Genomic DNA, 24,340 nt, shown 5'->3' with positions numbered 1-24,340 from the left:
AATTCTCTCTCAAAAAAAAAAAAATAATAATAATAACGTGAATCAAGTTATACTATTTGCTCTTGAACAAGAATTACAGAAACTAGGGGCTGGGGCTGTAGGTCAGTGGTAGATCACTTGCCTAGCACAGGTGAGGCACTGGGTTTGATCCCCAGCACCATATAAAAATAAAATACAGATATTGTGTCCACCTACAACTAAAAAATAAATGCTTAAAAAAAGATATTGTGTTCATCTAAAACTAAAAAATATATTTAAAAAAGAATTACAGAAACTATGTTTTAAAAAAAACTATTTCTCTCACCTGTAAAAGGAAACAAAAAGTATATAACCTTAATTGTGAGAAAAAAACAAATGCAAGCTGGGAACATTCTACAAAACAACTTGCTGGTATTCTTCAAAAATAAAAATATCATGAGAGAAAAAGAATGAAAAACTGTTTCAAATTAAAGATCTCATAGTAAATTCAACACGTAATCCTGACAGAGTCATAGACAAGGAAAGTGAAATCTGTGAAGGACATAACTGCAATAATTATTGAAATGGCGGGGCTGGGGATGTGGCTCAAGCGGTAGCGTGCTCGCCTGGCATGCGTGCAGCCCGGGTTGGATCCTCAGCACCACATACAAACAAAGATGTTGTGTCCGCGGAAAACTGAGAAATAAATATTAAAAAATTCATATCTCTCTCTCTCTCTCTCTCTCTCTCTCTCTCTCTCTCTCTCTCTGTCTCTCTAAAAAGAAAAAAAAATTTTAAAAATTATTGAAATGGCAATATTAACTATAGATTAGATAATAGCATTTTTTTTTCATGGTACCTATACTGTGACTATGTAGGGGAAAAATTGGAGCTCGATGCCAACACTCCAAGTATGGTATTAGAGCTTTGTCTATTAACTCTACTGTGTCTACTTGGCTTCATTTTATAAGCAGATATTCTCTATGTAACAAATAAGTTGGCTACCAGCAACTCCCAGACTCATGTCTCTTGGTTTAGATAATCCCAGCAGAAAGAGATTCTTGATATGGTCATGTATTAATCCTCCTCAGGTCATGTGCCCATCCTGAAACTACTCATTAAGACACAGGTGTTAAGTAGTTTGGCTATCCTGGAGCACATGCTAGCTCCTGCTGTCAGAATACCATATTCAGCAACTCAGAATGTGCTAAGCAAACAGAAACCAAAGCTTTCATATTCTGCTCCCTCATGGAGTTCCTGGGAAAATTCACTGGAATGATAAATGTAAAATACTTTTTAAATTAAAAAGTTCTGTGCAGGGCTGGTGCTGTAGCTCAGTGGTAGAGTGCCTGCCTTGCACATGTGAGGCACTGGGTTCAATCCTCAGCACCAAATAAAAATAAAGATATTGTGTCCATCTACAATTAAACAAAAATTTTAAAAAAGTTTTGTGCAAAGATAAGAGCCATTTCTAAAAGCTCATTTCATTAATTTAAACTATAATAAGATTCTCAATGTGTGTGTGTGTGTGTGTGTGTGTGTGTGTGTATAAATCAGCTTCCTTCACTAGAATAGGACTTGTGATCATCGTTTTATACTTCCCAATTTTAAAACTTTAGAGGAAGTTCAGTAGCCCAGGTGGATATATTTGCTAATGTAAGAGGAGAAAGGGGACATTATTTTGCACCTTCTAAATAGTGAACTTGGAGGAGACCACCGACATTAATTATTCATCAAATTCTTCCTTTTACAAAAAGATGTGTTGGCAAATGAATAGTAATGGGAAGCATAATGTATTTATAAGCAGAGATATCGATTCCTTTGCACATAATGCCGAGGGTTAACATGCTGATTTTCGGAACTACTTTTATTTCAGTCCTATCCTTTTCATACATGTAAATGCAGTAGCACAGAGTCTTTATAAAATCTTTAAATGAAGATTGATTTTTTATACAAGGCCATTTTTAGTTTCAAAATATTCTTTTCAATGATTCCTGCTTCATAGACAAGTAGAAGAGCCACTATTATCAGTCCAGTTTAATAAACAGCTTTACAAAAATAGAGCTGTTTATTAAACTAAAAAAGTGAAAGTGGCTTTTTTCATGTTTTGTCAAACCTCAGGACTGGTACTTTTCAGAATATAAAACAATTAGGCTCTCAATGCTTGTTATGCTTTGAATGGTGATGAGATTTTATAAAATGGAGAACCAATAGTTGGAATTAGAATTTTAAGTTGTAACAAGAGTATCTTGGTCACATCATCATAGCTTCTAAATCCCCGCATTTGCTGAATTTGGCGTTTAAAAGTACTATGGAATAAATTGCTTTACCTATTTTGGACTGTTTAGATCAGGAAGAATGATTGGATAATCATCTTAATCATTTTTGTTTAAAGATAACAATTATAATAACCAAAAGAGAAAAAGATTATTGACATAGCTGACTATTTAGGATGAAATCTAAGAAAATTGATACTGGAAGTGCTTTACTCAAACCAAGACTGTGTGTGCTATTTTGAACAGTCCAAATCTGTATATGATAAGATTTATCATGGAAAGTCAAGATGTTTCTGGCCTATGCAAATTGATAACATCCATTTTCTCCCCTACATCTAGCTATGTGGTAAACATGGGTCTGATTGACAAATTGTGTGGCTGCTTCCTCTCCGTGCAAGGCCCAGTAGATGAAAATCCCAAGATGGCCACTTTTCTGCAGCATGCTGCGGGACTCTTACACGGAATATGTAAGCTGTGCTTTGCTGTCACTGGAAGGTAAGACTCAATTTTTGGACCATCTCTGGGTCATTTCATAGGTATATAGGTATCATTTGGCATCCTTTCTTTCTTGTCTTTTCTTTGTCATTTGTCTTCTTTTTTTATGTTTAAGAAGTTGACATTTATTAAAATTTTGAGGAGGGCTGGGGTTGTGGTTCAGTGGTAGAACACTTGCCTAGCACATGTGAGGCACTGGGTTTACCCGCTTCTCAGCACCATAGATAGATAGATAGATAGATAGATAGATAGATAGATAGATAGATAGATAGACAGACAACTAAAACATAAATTAAAAAACAAGGTAGGGGATGTGGCTCAGTGGTTAAGTGCCTCTGGATTCAATCCCCTTAAAGAGTCTTGATTTCATCCAGTCCTTCCACTGAGATCTAGAGGAATCAAGTGATTCTCCTTGAGTCCATGAGTCAGACCCTCAACACAGCATAACACAACCTCAGTGCTTGTGTTCACCATTCACCTACTTTTAATTATAGCCTCCTAGATTTATTTATTTTCCTTTTTGTTCCTTCTTCCAAAGTACTTCCATAAATAAAGGAAGGGAGCCATCTACAAACAGTAGCCCCCTGAAGTTATGAAGCCATAACCCTGGGCATGGTTAAAGTCATTGTGCCAGAGACTACTACTGGTCTGATTGGCTATATATATTTAGTGTACACTAAATGCCAGTGACTCAGAGTAGGGGGTGTGTGTGCACGCGTGTGCGTGCACCAATGTGTGTGCAGTGTGTGGTGCTGGGATTGAACTCAGGACCTCTTGCATGCTGGGCAAGCACCCTACCACTATGCTACATCCTCAGCCCTGTGCAGACTATTTTATGAGGATGTCTTTTTTTTTTCCTAGTTGTTGACTGACCTTTATTTTATTCATTTATTTATGCAGTACTAAGAATTGAACCCAGTGCCTCACACAGGTGAGGCAAGCGCTCTACCACTGAGCCATAACCCCAGCCCCGAGGATGTCTTTTAAAATGAATATCCTCAACACTTTTTACTCGTTTATGAACAGAGTCCCTAAATCCACCTATTTATCTTTTCTCTTACCCAGTCTCTCACCAACATTCTAGAAAGATTAAAACTGTCTGAGATGTCAGGGAAGCGCAGCATGGCCTGTATTCAGTATTCCAGTGGAAAAGCTGAGAACTCAGAAAGTGATTACTTGGGGTCTTTTACCTACATAGGGTTAAGTATTCCTGTGATATACAGAAGCTAGCTACAGTATTGGCTATTTATGGGGCATGGGCACTTGCCAGCATCATAAAAGCTACCATGCTGCCCAGCTAGTTCCTCCCTGATGGTGTCTTCTCACTCAAGAGACCCTTTTTGGCTTTGACTGTTTTACTGTACATATCCTTTTTGGCTTTGACTGTTTTACTGTACATATCATCAAACTTGACAGCATCTCAAATCTGTGTCACCTATACTTTTGAATCCGGATGAATATCACAAACATAAAGCATTTCCATATGTGGTTGTTGTTCATTAGTAGGCTTCAGTTTTCACATATTCAGTCACTTGAAGTCTTTGGGACTTGAGAGAAATCTAAAGGTCATCCAATTCTCTCATTTTCATAGTCAGAAACACCAAGCCAAACTACTTGAATTAAAACTCAAGACTCCTGACTTGGTGCTTCTGCCTTGTACACTTGACTTTTTTATATTATTCAGAATGCAGGAGTGTGTATTACATGTCTTTGAAGATTTTCTTCATTCCATGGATGAAAAACAGATCCTTTTCTTTGATGTGCAATCATGCCTTTCTGACAACAGTCACAGAGTATCTGCCCTATGCCAGATAAGGGATTGGTTAGTACTAAGCTAGGTACTTAGCAGTATTGCCTTCAGGGAGCCGAGACTCTGGTATGGAATCAGATTTATAAACTATAACTGTAGCAAAAGAGCTGTGGTATAAGAGTGTGTGCACAGAAGAGGAAGGAAAACACTTCCAGAAGAGATCAAAAAAGGTTTTAGTAGGCTTAATCTTAAAGGATCCAAGGCAAATGGAGGAATAGTGCAGTTGAGAATTTGTGACTCTCTGGTGTAGCAGACATTATTTGGCCCATCTGGCAATCACCTGGCAACATCTTCCTATATTTCTCTACCTGAGGATGTTTTCTGGATAAGGAGCTATTAGCAAGAGTGCAGGGAAGTTAACACCTTCCAGAGTAACTTTCAGGCAATGAATTAGAAGATAATACTCCAGCTTCCTTAGCCATCAGTGAGACAATTCTGAGGTGTGTTCTATACCTATCTCAGAGAGTCCCCAGCAGTAAGCCATTCATTAACATATCCTTGATTTCCTTCCCTACTTCCTCAAAATAATCTACTTGCACCCATCTCCTTGTTTTAGGATCTGCTTTGGGGGCAACCCAAACCAACAGTTACAGATATGTAAGACTTTATGTCATGTTCAGAGGGATCAAATTTCTATTATAGAAGGAGCATTCCTGAAAAGTGTAGGGATCACTGGAAATGGCCCAGAGGCAGAAGGATTAGCAAGAGACTCCTAAAAAATAGAAGAAACATAGTCCCTGTAGGGTCAGTGGAAAATGGGGAGGAGCAAATACATTTTGAAGAGGTGGAATAAATGTAGGAGAGATAGCACAGGGTTTGATGATGTGGGAGATGAAAAGAAGAAGAAATCTAGAATGATTTCCAAACTTCTGTTTGAAAATTTTAAGTGGTAGATGATACAGTCTCCAAATTAGGGAAAATTAACAGTTTTTCATAAGGGAAGCATGAGTTCAGTCCTAGAAATGCCTAAAGATTATCCAAGTAGACCAAAGTCCTTGTGTGCATGTGTGAGAATATATGATATAATTGTTTCTATGTAACTGAATTTTAAATAAATCAGTAATATATTCTTGGTTTTCCCCCAGTATAATTTTCCTTTTTCAACCTCAATTCCTTAGCAAATGTCTATTAGTAATACTTAACTACAGGGGCTGGGTAGGTGGCTCAAGCAGTAATACGCTCACCTGGCATGCGCGGGGCACTGGGTTCGATCCTCAGCACCACATAAAAATAAATAAAGATGTTGTGTCCACCGAAAACTAAAAAATAAATATTAAAAATTCTCTCTCTCTCTCTCTCTCTCTTTTAAAAAAAAAAAAAAGACTTACTACAGTCCCACCAGCAGTATATGAGTGAACCTTTTTCCTCACATCCTCGCCAACACTTATTGTTGTTTACATGCATAATAGCTGTCATTCTGACTAGAGTGAGATGAAATCTTAGAGTGGTTTTGATTTGCATTTCTCTAATTACTAGTGATGATGAACATTTTTTCATGTGTTTGTTGATTGATTATACATCATCTTCTGAGAAGTGTCTCTTCAGGTCCTTGGCCCATTTATTGGGTTGTTTTTTTGGTGTCTAGCTTTTTGAGTTCTTTATATACCCTAGCTCTATCTGATGTGTGAGGGTAAAGATTTGCTCCCAAGATGTAGGCTCTCTATTCACCTCATAGATTCTTTTGCTGGGAAGAAACTTTTTAGTTTGAGTTCATCCCATTTATTGATTCTTGATTTTAATTCTTGTGCCACAGCAGTATGGAGATTGAATGGAACCACCATTTGACCTACTATCACTCTCCTTAAAAACAGCATACTACAGGGACACAGCCACATCAATGTTTATAGCAGCACAATTCACAATAGCTAAATTGTGGAACCAACCTAGATGCCCTTCAATAGATGAATGGATAAAAAAATTGTGGCATATATACACAATGGAATATTACTCAGCAAAAAAAAAAAAAGAGAATAAAATCATGGCATTTGCAGGTAAATGGATGGAATTAGAGAAGATAATGCTAAGTGAAGTTAGCCAACCCCAAAAAACCAAATGCCGAATGTTTTCTTTGATATAAGGAGGCTGATTCATAGTGGGATAGAGAGAGGGAACTGGGAGGAATAGACAAACTCTAGATAAGGCAGAGGGGTGGAAGAGGAAGGAAGGGGGCATAGAGTAATTAATGATGGTGGAATGTGATGATCATTATTATCCAAACTACAGGTATGAAGACACGATTTGATGTGAATATACTATGTATACAATCAGAGATATGAAAAATTGTGCTCTATATGTGTAATAAGAATTGTAATGCATTCCGCTGTTATATATAATTTTTTAAAAAAATTTTAAAAAAGAAAGCTAAAAAAACAATAAATAAATAAAAAGGATAGACTTTATAGACATAACTTAAACTTCAACAAACCTGATTGAAACCATGTATAAAATTTTTTAAAAACCTCAAAAAAAAGACTTACTAAAAAAGCAAATATTCTAGAAAAAAGTCCAAGTGGTTTACTGATTTAATTTACCTAGGAAATCCTAATAGTAGTAGTGTAAGCTTTTACTCTGAATGACCCCTAATTGTTCTTCCTCTCATCCTTCAGCCTCCCAACATTTCCCAAACACCACCAAACCACAGGAGTTCCAGAAATTTTTCTACCTCTTCAGATATTTTTTACCTCTAATATCTGCATATTATTTTGTATTGCTTCCCATTTCTTCATGGAAATTGTTTTCCAAAACTATAAACTACAGTTACCTGTTCGAGTATCTTGTTACACTCATTAGAGTTTCTGCACGAGGCCACAGCCATTTCTAAGAAGAAAAGTTGTGTTTTTTGCTTTGTTGGAGTAATTCACATAATGCCTGTTTTGGCTACCAGAAACCAACCAGAGCCAAAGAGTCCAGGAAGGCTTGTCCTCAAAGCCCTTTTGTGACTAGCAGAAATAAAAGACAAAGGGGAGCCAGAGAAGCCTTCAAAAATTGCCTCTTGAGCTGGCAAGAGCCTGAGATAATTAAGCAGACTAATTGATAGCACTGGCTTTGAGTAAACATTCTGCTGTCTGCCGGTGGCCAGGCCTTTGTGATGGTGATTACAGCAGGTCTGCCTTTGCCCTACTCTCCTATTATGCCCTTAATCTTCTAATTTTTACCTAGGTGTTCTGACAGACAATTTGGGTGTCAGAATTTGTGCTGTTAATCTTTGCTTCAGTGTGGGGGAGAAAAGCACTAGCCATGACTTCTGTACCAGGCATGATTTTGAACAATGAACTTGCATTTATTTCAGTAAAAAGTGAAATTATTATCCTCTGGTGAATGAATTGATTTTATTTTAGGATTACTCCAGAATGTTAAAATGGGAATTGTTCACAAACTATGATTCTTAATCTTTTAACCCAAATTGAATAGTCTGTGTTTACTATTACCAGTTTTCTATTCTTGGTCCTAGAAGAAGTAAAAAGAAAAGCATAGTTTTTGAAACTCAGGGCAGTATCTCAACTTCTTAATTGGCTGAGGCTCACTGAGTGCCCCTTAAGGTGCTAACTCCTTAACAGAACTAATAGGATCAGAACAGTAATGAGTAATTATAAATTACAGCCAACACAGGCTTTTCACTTAATCAGCAGTCATTTACTGCACTCATAACTATGTTAGGCATGATGGTTGGGAGGTAGTAGACCATGGTAAAAGAATTTATAATCCCTATAACTACACTGATGAGAAAGAGAGTGTGTGAAACTTGGTAATTCTGATTGGTTAGAGGCTATTCTGAATTCTAGAATATTTTTAACACAAAAGGAAATTTTTTGATATATATATACTTGTATTCTTCATTTTCACATCCATAAACTACACTAACATAAAGTGCTAGCCAAAACTAGAAAACCTATGTCCTATAAAATAAGAATAGTTTAAAATTTAGTCCATTAATTATGTGGATATAAATGAGTGCTTCTCAAGTGTTTAAGGATGCTTCCAAAGCATTTGTTGAAGCAAAGGTAAACTTTAATTCTGTCTGCCTGCCTATCCATTCATTCATTGAACAAATATTTATGTAGTACTTTCTCTGTGCCAGGCCTTGTGCTAGTCTTGGGAGAAAGCAGAAATGACTCAGACACTGAAGGTGTCCTCAAGGATCTTGTAAGGTATTAGGAGAAAAGAGGTGCATATACAAATATCATGGTACAAGACAGAAAGTGATAAAGAAGACCAAATACAACACAGTAAAAGCACTTAACACTGGCAGGTTCAGTGGCTCACGCACTAGCTACTTAAGACGCCGAGGCAGGAGGATTACAAGTTGAGGCCTGGGCAACTTAGCAAGACCTGGTTTCAGAATAAAAAGTGCTGGAACTAGATTTGTGGCTCAGTGGTAGAGCACTTGCCTAGCATGTGTTAGGCCCTGAGTTCAATCCTCAGCACCCACATATGAATAAACAAAGTGAAAAATCCAATGGCAACTAAAAAATATTTTTTAAAAATAAAAAGGGCCGAGTACTTAGCTCAGTGGTAGCATGTTTCTGGGTTCAATCCCCAGTACCAGAAATAAAAAGAAAAGGACTTAGCATATTGCCTGGGACATGTAAATGTTTAGTAAATGTTGGCTACTATTGATAGAGTTCAGAGGAAGAAGAGATCACTCTTAATGAGGGAATACCTGTTTTCCAGAGAAGCAAAAATTTAACCAAGGCCTTGAATGATGGGAAGGATCGAAAGAGAATTGATGACCAGTGTGATTCTGCAATCTGTACAATCAGAAAAATGAGAAATTGTACCCCAATTGTTTCAAATGTATGCATTGCCAAGATCATTATAATGTCATGTGTAGCTAATAAAAAAAAGAGAATTGAGAAAAAAGTGGACAAAGAAAATATTATAAGGAAAGACATCAAAGTAGAAAAATATACAAAGAAAGAATAAAGTATTTTAACTGAATTTTGAGATGTTTAACTTGTGATTTTAATGCCTTCCAGAGGCTAATGAGGTTCAAATGAGATAATAAATGTAAAAATACTTCGTAAACTACATAAAATAATTTACTAAGATGTGGGTAGTGGCAGAAGTGTCATTAAAACCTTTGAGGGCTGAAGTTGTAGCTCAGTCGGACTGGGGTTATAGCTCAGTGGTAATGCAGGTGAGGTGCTAGGTTCGATTATCAGCACCACATAAAAGTAAATAAGGTTATTGTATTCATCTAAAAATATTTAAAAATAAAAAAAAAACCCTTTGAGCAGGGAAATGACCTGGTAGGAATTGTATTTTGGGAATATTAATCAGGCATCATGGAAAGAGTATTTTAGAAAGGAGGGGGAAGATAGGAGGGGCCATTGACAGTGGTCTGGGCAGGAGACAAAAGAAACAGAAGAATGTCTGGAAACCCTTCTCAGGTCTCTCTTTTTATGTGGTGTCACTGCTATCTCAGGCCTCAGGCTTCAGACCTCATCATCTCTGTTCATTCCCCCTCCTATCCCTGATCTAATCTGCTACCACATTCTTTTGACTGAAAGGAACCTTAAATTCATCTCTCCAGTCCTCCATTCACAGTTGAATCCTTTCAGTAACCCTTCCAGTCTCAATTTGAATATATCCAGTGACAGGGAACTCATTACTTACGAAGGAGTCTATTCTGTCACTGATGAATTTTTCATATTTAAAAATCCCTCCTTATGCCAAGCTGAAATCCTGTCTCCCTCTGGCTCCCTGATAGTACTATTCCTGCTTGCTCCTTGGTGACATACAGACTAAACTAACCCTCCTCTTCTCCCTGAAATCCCTTGGTCTCACCATGCCTCACATTTTCCTTTGCTTTTCTTCTTCTTGGTCCAGTTGGTAGACTGTGATACAGATTACTCCAAAACCTAGTGGTATGAAATACCCATGTATTAATTTCACAGACTATAGATCAGGAATTCTGTCAAGTTACAGAGAAGATGGATTACTTTTGATCTATCCTGTCTGGGGCCTTGAGGTCACAATTATCTTGAGTACTTATTCCTACATGTCTGTGGTTGGTGCTGGGTGTCAGCAGGGGAGTCCCTAAACATATTAATTTGTTGACTTACAGGGATGGAAAGATGATCACTTCATTGTTGCAGTTCTTCAAAGGGTTATGACTGGGTTCTAAGAGCAAGCCTCCTGGAGTGATAGATCAGTTGGAAACCATATCATCTTCAATGACTTAGTCTTGGGAGTCACACAGCATTGCTTGCACTCCATTTTGTTCACCCAGGCAGTCATGAAGTCCCACCCAGCTTCATTGGGAGGAAAATAGACTTGGTCCCTTAATAGGGAATACGAATATCCTAGCAGAGCTTGAGACCAGAAATTATTTTGTAAATATGTTTGAAGACTACAGCCAGGGTTCCCAGACAGCCTGGGTAACTTAGCAAGATCTGTCTCAAAATAAAAAGAGGACTGCGGAGATGGTTCAGTGGTAGAGCTCCCTTGGGTTCAATCCTTAATATTGCAAAAAAAAAAAAAAAAAAAAAAAAAAGTGTGTGTGTGTGTGTGTACACAGTCTGTACATTCCAATCTATCCCAAAGATAAATGAGTTCCCAATATCCTGTTCTCAGCTGTCTTCTCTTCTCTCTGGAATGTCTTATTTAGTTCTGTCACCCTATCTTTTAGTATCATCTGTCTTAACTCCTAAATCATTCGTTGTCAGAAGGCTTGGACAAAAGGTTTACTGGCATTGGAAGATGAGCAGTGAAGTGAATGCAATAGAACTAGGTCAGTGGAACTCAGGAAGGCAACATTTAGTGTACACCTTTAATATGCCCTGGGCTTGTGTGGGTTATCTCCCAAGAAGCATTCAGCATTCCTGCTCACACTGTCCAAGGGGCCATAACAGCCTCCAGACTAATAATAAGGAATGACTTCCCCTTTCCTTCAGATCCAGAAAGTGAAAGTAATACAGAAACAAGAACTCTGGGCTGCCTTGATACTCATGTCTGGGCAAGTGCTAGTGTAGAGACTTCTGAAAGGTCTATTCCAGCTGATATAAGCCCAAGTTGGCTTCAGGGATGGAAAGATGATCACTTCATTGGTGCAGTTCAAAATGAGTGTCCACTATTGTGCTAAACACTATGCCAGAGAAAGAGGGACTAGCTGGGCCCAGCCCACTTGCCAGAGCAGATAGGGAATGATGGAGACAGACCCTGGATACATGGAAATGCTCACTAGGCTGAGTACAGCAGCCTGTATCCAGGATATGCTTGCAGTTGGATTCCCATTTGCTGGGAATCCAACTGCAAGCAAAGTACTTAAGGACTTTGAAGAGGCAGAATCTAAAAAGGAAAACCTTTGTGTAGTATTGTGTTGTAAAGCACAGATTGGGGCATAAGAAAGATAGTGACAAATGACTAACACATTTGTCACTCTGACCTCTTGACTAAAGTGAGATAGATAATAATTGTACCCACTTTGTTCTAAAAAGATCTCAACAAAAGTCTATACATTGTGGGGAGGGTGCAAAATTGGAATAAAAGAATATAAGTAGGAAAAAAGTAAATCAAGCCACAGCAAGTAAGGTTAAGGCACAAACCATATTCATAACAAGGCACTGGCAGACATTTCCTCTTGGAATTCCTACTGGCACTTTCTACCAGGAACTTATATTTAATGTCAGATCTTGAACTCATTGGCTTTCACCTAAAGTAATCTATTCCTCCTGACTGCTTTATTCTGCTCATTATTCCAGTCATCTGACAAGATTTTTTTGAGGGGGCGGAGGCAGGTAATGGGGATTGAACCAAGGGGTACTTAACCACTGGGCCAAATCCTCAACCCTTTTTTAATATTTTATTTAGAGATAGGGTCTCACCTAGTTGCTTAGGGCCTTGCTTATTTGAGACTGGCTTTGAAGTTGCAATCCTCCTGCCCTAGCCTCCCAAGCCACTGGGATTACAGGCATGCACCCCTGATCCTGGCTCCAGCTAGATTTTAAGATCCAAAACCTTAGTCATCTTTGACTTTTCTTAGAATCCAGTCCAGACCTATCTGATTCAAAGAGATCCTTGTCCCAGAAATATGAGATAACATACTATTTATACCTCTCACCCGATAGTTCTGTAATTTCAAATTCATTAGTTTTCTTGCCTTGTTTATATGGTGTGTATGTTTTCAATCAAAATATTTCCCTAAACCAGGAGTGGTGAAACATGCCTGAAATTCCTGCAGCTGGGGAGGCCAGGGCAGGAGGATCTCAAGTTTAAGGCCAGCCTTGGCAACTTAGTGAGACTCTGTCTCAAAATAAAAAAAAGAAAAAGGCCAGGGAGGTAACTCAGTGGTAGAGTGCCCTTTTGTTCAATCCCTAGTATCAGAGGACAAAAAAAAATTTCCCTAGGGGAAAAAAAAAAACTAAATATAAATATCCTCACCCTTAGGCACTTCGCACCAGGCTAGAAATAAATAAAGTATCAGGACACAGTTTTTCAGAGCTAGTACCTACCAATGTGTACCACTGACCTATGCCAGGATCCCATTTCTTGGGTCTACTTTTAACACAGGAAGAAGGGCCATCCACTCCTCATGTAAAGTATGAAGGAGACATCCAAGGCCCTCATTCCTTTGGCATGCCTTGCTAAGATCAAGTCTACCTTACTTCCTTCTATTCTTTTAGCAAATATTTTCTCATTACTAATTTATTGAACATTTGCTATGCACTAGGCACTTGTCAAGATATTGGGGATCCATGGGCTGGAACTGTAGCTCAGTGGTACAGCATGTGTCTAGCATGTGTGAGGCACTGGGTTTGTTTCTTAGCACTGCATATAAATAAATTAAATAAAGGTGCATCAACAACTAAGAAAAAACAATAAAAAAAGATACTGGGGATCCATTGGTAAATAAGATACTAGTCATGTAGAGCTTTTATAGTCTTACAGGAAGTAGGGAACAATAAACCAATAAATAAATAAGATCATTTTAGCCATTGATAAGTGACATGAAAAAATAAAACAGGGTAATATAGCTGAGTGACTTGGTCAGAGTCTTCCATAGATGTAGTAGTTAGGGAAGCCCTCTCTTGGGAAATGACATAAAAAGTTAAGAAGGGAACAACTGTGTAAAAGTTCAATTGAGAAGTCTAACTAATAATGACAAGGCCCTAAGGTGGGTGTGTTCCAGAAACAGACGGTGGATGCTAGAACGTGATGAGTAAGTGGTAGGAGATGAAGTCAGAGAACTAATGGCCAGGGGATGAGGACAGACATTAGAAATTTGGGTTTTGCTCTTAAGTATAATGGAAGCCATTTGGAGGATTTTAAACAGGAGTATGGCTTAAAAAGGAAAAAGAGCATTTGCTTACTCTGCAAAGAATGGATTAGAGGGGCAAGAATGAAAGCCAGAAGGATCAGTTAGATCCTCCTAACTTATCAGCTGAGGTTTGAATGCCCTCAGCTGCTTCATTGGATATGATCTTCCTCCTCTTCTAGGATGGGAATAAAGTGGAATATTTGAAAAAACCATCAAGTTCACTTTCTAATTATTAATAAAAAAAAAAAAAAAACCTGTGTGATCATCACACAGCCTCTGATAGGACAGTCCTTGCCCAGTTACCAACAGAAGCAAGTTCCTGTTCCAGGCAAGAGACTTCCTAGCCTCTGGCAGAGCCCCTGCAGCCCAACTGCCAAATCCTAAAGATAAGAAAGAGAGGCCCAAAGTAGCAGTTAGACTAGCCAAAACCAGCTCATCAGCACAGTGCCCTTTGTTTTTTCCAGTATGAGAAAACTGAAGCTAGAGAATTCAGAAGTGTCCTACCTGAGAGACAACAATCCTAGACTACAATTCCCAGATCTAGGAGAATATCCTTTTGTGAGTTACCCAGAACTGCCTGCCTTCTCACCTTGTAGGCTCCGCTCTTCTCTTTCTTACTCACCTCTATAGTTTACCAAGACTGTCCTAAACCGGTTGCTTCTTAACTCTGCCACTTTCTAGGTCTCCCTTCAGACTTTTGCCAGAGCCCAGGAGTCTTTTGGCAGCCTCTCCCTTTACCTTCCATTCCCATTGGTGTTCTTTTGGTCTTGCCCTTCCTGATTGTGGATCCTAAGCAACTGTTTTCACCATCTATCCTGTTCTCCTCAGGAGGTTTCCTCCTGAGTTCCTTTGAGTTCAACTGAAACTCAAAGTCAAGCGCTTTGGAAATTCTTATATGTAGCTGAGCTTCTCCCTACCTAATATTCTCACTTTTTAATTGCCCCTATATTTTTCCTCTTTAACCAAATGCCCCATCTTAGAGTGCACACTCATACATGTGTGCGCGCGCGCACACACACACACACACACACACACACACCACCTTGACTTTTCTCTTGCCTTTACCTGTCTGCTTAATCATCTCAATTTCCTTCAATAGAGCCCAAATTAGATTTTCATTAAACAAACTATTTTCTACAGGTACCATATTACATAAGAAAGGGCTAAGGGGGAGATAGATAGGTATTGTGCACGTGTGTGTGTGTGTGTGTGTGTGTGTGTGTGTATGAGAGAGAGAGAGAGAGAATGATTATAATGTTCTAAGTAGATTCATATCTGTTTATAACATTCCAGCATTATTGTTATTTTTGTTTGTGGTGTTGGAGCTTGAACCCAGGACCTTGCACATGCTAGGCATGTGCTCTATCACTAAACTATCCCCAGCCCAACACTCCAGAATTGAACAAAATCTTAGATATCATCCAGTCTCATGCCCAGCTGAGGTTTGAATGCCCTCTGCTGCTTCATTGGACATGATCTTCCTCCTCTTCTAGGATGGGAACAAAATGCAATACTTGGCAAAACTGTCCAGTTCACTTTCTAATTATTAGGAAAAAAATATATAAGTGTATCTATTCCTTGCCTTTTGATAATTCCTCTTCTCTGGGGGTCATAAATACCAAGGGTACTACCTCTCCATCTCTAAGATAATCTTCATGTCCTCCAGTTCTGAGCCAAGTTCCTTCAAATCTTCGTAAGATGACACTGTTTTCAGATACTTTTACCACACAAATCGCTTTCCGTGGGAACATTCTGACGTGTCATTGTCCTGAATCAGTGCAGCACCCGGAGCCGGACACAGCACTGTCAGAGTAGTCGTAAAGTGCAGTGGAACAGAACTAAGCTTTCCTTGTCATGTGTGTTGTACTCCTGTGAGCCAAAGTTGCTTGTATTTAACGGTAATCAACACTAGAGTTCCTCTTTTGAACTGATAGGCAGCTAATTTTCCAAGTGTCCCCCAACCACCCACTCCAGCTCACTGTTCACAAACTGTATTTCAATCCCCGGTCACTCTCCCTCTTCACATCCTAAACACATACAGATAGTTTTTATAAAATATAAAAGTAGGACTCAAAAATCATTTTTATATATTTCATCCTGTTTTTAGCCCTTGTTTGGGGGTAAAATTTTTTACTGATTACTTCCTCCTTCTTGAAACTATCTTCACTTTGCTTCTAGGACACCACACTCTTGTAGTTTTCCTCCTAATCCACTAGTTACTATTTTTGGTTTCCTTTGGTGGTTCCTTCTTATCTCCTAACTTGTAAATATTGGGGTATCCTAAATACCACCTGTGTGTTGATGACTCCCAAATATCTCAGGCCCAGACCACTCTGAATGCAGGCTTATATATTTAGTCAGTCATTCAACAAATGTTTATTGAATTACTTCTCTGTACCAGACATTGTTCTTAGCACTAGGGGTATATCGGTGAAATAGAAGATACAAAAGTCTCTACCCTTGGGAAGCTTATTCTACACAGTTACCAATCTATCATCTCCACTTAGATGTGTCTAGTAGATATCTAATTCAAAAAATGGTTTTCCTCCCTGGGCTTGCTCTTTCCACTTCCCATTTATGTAAATAACAACCTTATTTTTCCAGTTGTGCCAAAAATCAGTGAGCCATTTTTTACTTCTTTTTCTCTCACATTCATATACAATCTATCAGTAAATCTTGTTGGTTTCCCCTCTGAATATTTTCAGAACCTACCCACTTCTTGCCACATCCGTGGCTACCATCCTTCTTGATCCACCTTCATCTCTCCCCTGGGAGGTTGAAACAACCTCCTAATTGGTCTCCCTGCTTCTGCCTTAGCTCTTCTAAAGACTTTTCAACCCATGAGCTACGGTGATCATTTTTAATCCTAAATCAGTTTATGTCACTTCGCTGATCAAAAACTTCCAGTAGCTCCCCATCTCCCTCAGTAAGATCCTTGCAGTATCCTTGCATGCATCCCTTCCACACTGCCCTGTTTGCTGTTTCTTGGAAGGATCATGCATACTCCTGCCTCCAAGTCTTGGGATTTTCTGCTCCCCAACATAAAATATCCTTATTCCAGATATCCACTGGCTTCCTTACTCCCTTTCTACAGAATTCTATTTAATGCCTTAGAAAGCTTTTCCCCAACCACCCTATATAAAGTAGCATCACACACAACACTGCTTTTACATTTCTAAGACATGTTCCCTGCTCTTTTCTAGCACTATGCTATCTAGCATACTGTACATTACATATTATAATTTACTAGTTTATTTGTAACTTCTTGCACAAAATTTAAGCTTTATAAGGAAAGGACTTAGTGAATTGTGATGTCACTAGAAATAGGTTGGCTTCTTGGGTTATCCCAGGAAATAAGAGCCAAAAACTGGAATACCTCTGCAAAAAAAGTTCACCTCTCCTTGAACGGTGAAATTCTCATCCATCGTTGGAAAAGTAAGTTAATTAATCTCACTCCAACACTATGCAGATCTTGAGTGCTGTTTCTAGTTTTAGAGGCTAAAAATGGGGCATTCTTTTAGGATGCCTCAGGGATTCCAGAACTAAAGGCATGAACAAAACCAAAATCCAAGAAGCTAGGAGAGTAGTCTAGAAGATCCCCAACACTGACAGAGATCAGAGAAGATGCTACCAAGCCAGACCAGGAACATAGAGGGGAGAGGGACTTTAAAACTGCCCCAGCTTCTTATTTTAGACCAACGAAGGCCTGGTATATGAGTGGTTTATAATACTAAAGATGGAGTGGATGGACCTTGATTCATGACCACACAAATCCCTGCTATTTTTGCCCAACTGTAGTCTCATTTAAGGCAAAGTAGGGATTTCAGAAAGTGTGTAGGCATATTAATGGCCCAGTTATGGTTTTTCCTGATTGAATATAGCTGTAATGAACAGAAGTGAATATCCCACTAAGATCTCTAGTCCTGGAGTCCAAACAAAAACACCTTAAAATTCAGTAAAATTTAGAAGATCTTTGTGTAGTATGAAAAATTTCATATCTGATTTTTTACATCTTTCATGTACTTTTAAAGAAATCTATATAACTGTGCTTGATGTGAATAAGGCCTTTTACTTTTTTATTATAAACATTTAGATTTAAAGTGATTATAACTGACAGTTAAGACCAACAGGAGCCAGTAGCCTGTTCGTGGACAAATTATCTGTATTTCAAGCTAAATCAAAAGTAAACATTCTCTAAAGTCCCGTCAGGTCTGCATTAGTCCTCATAGAAGCCAAAAGCAGCACATAAGCCTTCCCAGTCCCCCTGTATTCTGTTTATTCACTTTAAGATGAACATATTTTTTTTCCATGAAGCAGTATTCTATGCTTTTTTAACCATTCCCACATCTGAGCTCTTGAATGCTTAGTTGGTTTTCCTCAGTCAGCATTTTTATTTTATTAGGAGAATATTTGCAAAAGACTGAGACTGTGTTGTTTTATAATCTGTCAGATTAGTATTTTCCTAAATAACCATGCAAGAGAATAGCTGTCCTGATGACCTTTACTTTATGTATTTAGTTATTTTTGCATTTATTCTTTGGAAGAGGAAATAATGAATTTATGTCATTTAATAAATGATCAAAAAGATTAAGTATAAAAAGATAGAGCCATATTACTGAATGTCTGCAATAGAATATACTAATAATCTATTTTAAAGCAGTACAAGCAATAAGAGGGAAGTCAGCCTTCTGAATCACAGAGCAGTAAAATTCTTGCCACCAGCAATGGTGTCACTCATTCTTGAGGTTCTGAGAGCATATTAGAAATTAGCTTCAGGGAAAAATGTCTTCTGTCTTGTCACTGGTTCTAAAAGGCAGTCAGTTTTAAACAAACACAGGCCTCTTTTTGGAACCTATATAATAAACTCAGACACATTAATCTCTACTCATGTCTCTAGTTAGGGTCTGACCCCTAACTCTTTCAGCTTTAATGGAAGGAAGTAAGGGCCAACTGACATTAGCTAACAGAAGTTTGTATAAAGAATCAAATGTGCCTATAAGCAAATAAATATCCTTTCTTAAACTTGTGTTTTTATTGAGTTCCATAAGATAAAATGTCTCCTCATGATGATACACAATTGCATTATAATGTGTGTACTTTAACAATATTCACTTAATTGCAAATTTTGATGTAAGAGACAGCAAGGAGATAACAAGAGATCGCCTCTTGCTTGGACTGGATGCTTTGGTCCTTGTACAAAGCACTGCCCTTGGAGTCAGAAGTCCTGCATGGTACCCCTGCCTTTGCCACTTACAAATTTGTATGCCCTAAAGCATCTCAACTGATATGCGCATATTTTTGTTGCTTTGTGTGTAAATGGGAAGAATAATACTTTCCTACCAACCGTGAAAAACTGTTATAAGAATGAAATGGCTGGGGGGGGGGGGTTGTGGCTCAGCAGTAGAGCGCTTGCCTAGAACAGGCTGGGCACTGGGTTAATCCTCAGCACCAAATAAATAAATAAATAAGCTGTGTTCGACTAAAACAAAATATTAAAAAAAAAAAAAGGAATGAAGTGGCTGGGCACAGTGGTACACTCCTGTAATCCCAACAGCTCAGGAGGCTAAGGCAAGAGGATCACAAGTTCAAAGCCAGCCTCAGCAAAAGTGAGGCAGTAAGCAAAAGTAAAAAGAATGAAGTGAAATGAAAGATTTGAAAGTACTTAGCAAATCCTGCCATATAAATGAGATGACAGTATTTCATAAGAGAGCTTCTTTTTGAGAACCAGGGTATATCAGGATGTCTTATTACAGGATACATTCTTAGAGTATTAGAAATTGTATATACATTCAGGGAAATAAATGTTGGAAGTGGTTATGAATAAAACTCTACTTTGATGCAACTACCAAATTAAAATGAACAAAACTATCCCTTTGGTAAAAATAAATTAGGAATTGAGAAAAGTAGAGAGGATATTAGAAATTTGCCAAGCAACACCTCCTAATTCATATTTAATTTGTGGTGTGTTTTGAGTGCTTCTGGGCAAGATGATGAGGTGAGCATAGATCTTTCATGACTCTCTTCCATCCCAGGTTTCTGCTGAAAGGAATGATAAACTACAAAAGAAAACTTGTGTTAGTGTTCAAAACTAGGGCATAGTATCATCCCATGACAAAGACATATCATCACTTCTGCTCAGTACTATACATACCATACCATATTAAAGGAAGACATTAAGAGGGGCCTTATAACTTCCCTTTCAGAGAGAAAGCTGAGTCTCATGAAAGAAAGTGACTGGCCCACTTAGAGCATTGAGAGACCTGAGGGTTTGTGCAGTGGTTAGAGTGTGGATCACAGCTCCGGGTCTTGCATCTTCTCACATTCAGACCCAGTAGATGAAAGAGTGAGGACTTCTTTCTAAGCATCTTAGCAAAAGTAACCTTCTCTCTCCCATTAGCTCTGAGTAAGACATGTGCCATCTCTGAACCATGCTGAACAGCCAGAGAAATAATGTACAGCTTAACCTTAGGCCTTGGCACCCTTGAGCCAAAAAAAAAAAAAAAATAAGAAGGGGGGCCCTACCTAAAGCATATTGCCAATGAGTTAGGAAAAGGTGGTTGCTTATTAAAGAGGAATATTTCAGTTTCTAGGGGAGAGGGGAGGTGAATGAATGTTTGGCAGCCATGTTTGTTTGCTCTTGGTCCCTAGATGCTTCATGTATACCTGAATATAGGTGGATTTAGCAAATCCTTGCAGCTTTACTATTGATTTTAAGAATTCATTTGCCAATGCACTTGCCTCTTCTCTTGCTCATCCAAAACACTGCCTGCCTCAGTTGCTAACCTTATTTCACAGTGCACTTATATAGCTCTAATCCAACATTTATTCCTGGGGCTCTGGCACCCACACAACCTGTCCTCCCAGTACTCTGATGTTAGAAAGTGCTTCCAAAAGCAGGTAAAATGTCCCAACACATTGCCAGATTTTTGAGGATTCCTGCTTTCCTGGTAGCTGCCTCCCCTGAGAAGGTTCCCTTTATGTATCCAGAAAGGAAACTCACATGTTTTGGGTCTCTGATTCCCTAGAGTTCTCACAGACTTTGTGCAGTTTTCCCAGATCTAAGCAGTGAACAAAGTGAACTACTTCACCTTCAAAGTGTAGTTAGGGTGGTGGGAACCTCAGCACTGGTTGCAGAGTGCTCATATGCCACTGTTACAGCAGCCTGGTCTCCCAGGGGAAGAAAAGGGAAGCCACAATACACTTGGTGGCGAGGGCTGCATTTGTTCCTTGAGGTTTCTTATTACCTCATTACACAACTCAGATGGTTTGCTTTTAACGGTCTGCTTGTCTTGTTACATTTGACCTATAAAAATGCTAACATCCTTTAACTAAATTTCTCTAAAAGATTTGAATGTTTCTTTGTCAGGTCATACAGCATATTTGACAATAATCGCCAGGATCCCACGGGGCTGACAGCTGCTCTTCAGGCCACAGACCTGGCTGGAGTTCTACACATGCTCTACTGTGTTCTCTTCCATGGCACCATCTCAGACCCCAGCACTGCCAGTCCCAAGGAGAGTTATACCCAGAACACCATCCAAGTGGCCATTCAGAGTTTACGTTTCTTCAACAGCTTTGCGGCTCTTGATCTTCCCGCTTTTCAGGTACCAAGCTTTGGTTTGTGTTAGTATTCCAACCAAGAGTTAATATATTATAATAAATATATATAAAATATTTATATAATATTATTGATAACAATATTATACACACTTTTATTTTTCTTTTATTGGCCATTGTGCTAAAGGCCACCAGGAGCAGGACCAGTTGGAGTTTTATTTTATTTTAAAATAATATGCATACCTTTTTAAGCTGCTGTCTTCTGGGAACTGTTTTAGATGCTCTATGTGTGCTCTGTTATTTTAACTACCATGCAAAATATTATTATGCCAGTTTTACAGATGGAGAAACTGGCAGTTACATAATTTGTCCAGAGGTACACATGACTGAGCCAGAACTAGTTACCCATGATTGTCTACCTCAAAAGTTTATCCTATGCCACACTGCTACATGTAAGCCTTCTGTCTTAACTTCTTAAATAAAGGTATTATCATCCAATCAACTTTTAAACATTAAAGAAATGATATCCTATATAAACAGAACCAAAATCATTGATATGACTTTTTATGGATGATTTAACTGATTTGCTCCCATTGTAAAGTGCACGTGTGGTTAAACGTGCAGACCCCTATAAATTTTTTATAGCTAAAGAAAGAAAAATTGCTTTATACTATAACACCAGATTGTCAGCTTAGAAACATATTTTTCCCATATAGGAAATTTAATTTTCAAAAACACTGAACCTTTAGAACAGAGCAAGACCCAAGGAGTAGGCTTTCTCTTTCAGTTTATTAACTGTCAAGTGATTTCATTAAAAAGGAACAAACTTGGCAGATGATGAACTCATAATTTAGATAAATTACTTTTCTCAAAGGAAAAAAGGTTTTAGAGATATAAATATATAAAAATAGTGGTCTTCACCATTCTGAGATAGAAGAAACACTTCTGTAGTTTATGACAAATGTGCAATTCTTTAATTGATGTCTTCCTGTCATTCTGGTCAAAAAGGGAAATTAGTTATAACATTGAATCTAATGTCTTTCAACTGTAGAATTAGTTTATTTGTCATAAGAACAGAAATCCCTCCTTTAGGGTTAGTGTGCTTCTATTTCCAAAGCTGTTGAACTAGCCTTAGGTGTTAACTACATGATATGTAGAGTTCCAAGAGTTTATAGCCATACCTAAACTAAGAGATTTGTCAGAAAATGTCAGTGATACTTACCTCTGGTTTGAACATACATCCAGGTTTTATGAAGACCCAAGCTTCTTATATTCTGTCTGGAAACAGCTTGGAAATCAGAGGCCCTAATTTTGTCCTCAGGATATGCAGTCCAGCATCTATATTCCAGCTAGATTCTTTGCAACCAAAGATTATGAAAAAGGAAATTTCTAAAAACTGATTCTGAGCTTCTAGTTTCCTAGACCTTCTAACCAGGATTAACACTGCCACAGAGTGCTCTATAATGGTAAACAGCATCTTGATTAAGTTGGCCATTCCATCAGTCACTCTGAGTATCAGGGAGCCCTAGGTCCCTGTTCTGTTCTTCCTGTACTGTCTCACTTACAGAAGTGCACTACTGGCGTGGGGATGTAACTCAGTGGTAGAACACTAGCCCAGCATGCACAAGGCTCTAGGTTTAATCTCCAGCCCTGAAAAAAAAAAAAAAAAAAGATATCTCTGAACTCCAAACTGGCCCTGCTCCTGGTAACCTTTAGGCCTAATGGCCAGTAATAGAAAAATCAAAGGCTTACTTATGGAACCCTTTTGCCCAACTAAGATAAAATCCAAGATTTCTCCTCTGTAGTTCTTTTCAGTATTCAGCCCAAAATGTGTCCACTATTTGAGCCAATTTTGCCAGAAATATGAGGAAAAAACACCACGGAAACTCAAGATTGTTTGACCATTCTCAGAATCAAATGTCCTCCCTGTCATGTGGAATAGCCTTTCGTGGCTGGCTTTCACAGTTCTCCAATACCCTAGTTTCTTTCTTTTCTATTTCTCATGCAACTCCATATTTTTTTTAATTCTTTACTTACCATTTTTTCTTCTTCTTTGTCTCTATTCTGCCTCTCCTAACTTATTTTAGTCAATCTTGCATTCACTTTTTCTCATTCTGTTCTCAGCCATAACTCCCAGGTACCAGAGTATAGGCCAGGAAAGCCTACAGCGATTTTCCTCTTCCTTCTGTTCCTTTGATCTTACAAGGTTCTAACTGCCATCCTTTTGGTGCCCAAGATCAGTTTCTCTCTTGATTCCTCATTAGCATGTGATAGGACCCTGCCTGATGCCAAGAATTTCTAGCACCACTCCATTTAATACATTTACCAATGATTAGCATGTTATTCCCACTTTTATACATTTAAACACAAACACATAAATTTATCAACATAAGCTAACAATATTATTTATTATGATCACAAATTTCGTGAGTCCATTATTCGGACAGTATTCCTCCCAGACAACTTGTCTCTGCTTCATGATGACAGGACTTCAACTGAGAGGATCGTAAAGCTGGAGGAGGGGAAAGAAGGAAGAGCTGGGTTGCCTCACATAGTTGGGAGCTGAAATTATCTGGAGGCTCTTCACTCTTGTGTTTAACGCCTGGACTAGCTCAAAGACTAGACTCACCTAGGACTATTGGCTACAATATCTGTATACTCCTTATTTCTGTGTGACATGGGCTTCTCAAAATGTGGTATCTTCGTCCTGAGAGGAATGTCTAAAAGGAAGCTTCTGAAAAGAAGTGTTCCAAGAGAATCATATAGATAAAAGCTGCATAGTTTTTTATGACCTAGCCTCAGAAATCATATAGTTACATATCAACCATACTTTTTGGTTGAGTCAATCATACGCCTTCCAGATTTTTGAGGGGAAATGAGAAATATGCCCCACCTTTCAGTGGGAGAACTGTCAAAGATTTGTGGTTATTTATGAAGTGTCACACTCTATTTAGCAAGCTAAAGAACCACATCTGTTCTCATAGA

The 24,340-nt window shown here is 38.4% G+C and overlaps 1 protein-coding gene across 10 annotated transcripts in view; it reads left to right on the top strand.

Moving 5' to 3' along the window:
* SCAPER (S-phase cyclin A associated protein in the ER) overlaps positions 1–24,340 on the top strand; it is a 488,938-nt gene that overhangs the window by 435,322 nt on the left and 29,276 nt on the right. For all 10 annotated transcript variants that reach the window (XM_081291797.1, XM_081291798.1, XM_081291789.1 and 7 more), the window contains 2 exons: positions 2,574–2,729; positions 21,165–21,402. In XM_081291797.1, the coding sequence (XP_081147923.1) occupies positions 2,574–2,729; positions 21,165–21,402 (394 nt within the window). The remainder of the gene's footprint in view (positions 1–2,573; positions 2,730–21,164; positions 21,403–24,340) is intronic.

The sequence above is a fragment of the Spermophilus citellus genome, assembly GCF_964194105.1.
Source record: "Spermophilus citellus genome assembly, chromosome: 4".
NCBI classification, from domain to species: domain Eukaryota; kingdom Metazoa; phylum Chordata; class Mammalia; order Rodentia; family Sciuridae; genus Spermophilus; species Spermophilus citellus.
The sequence above is the reverse complement of the archived record's forward strand: the minus strand, read 5'-3'. Positions and strand labels throughout refer to the sequence as shown.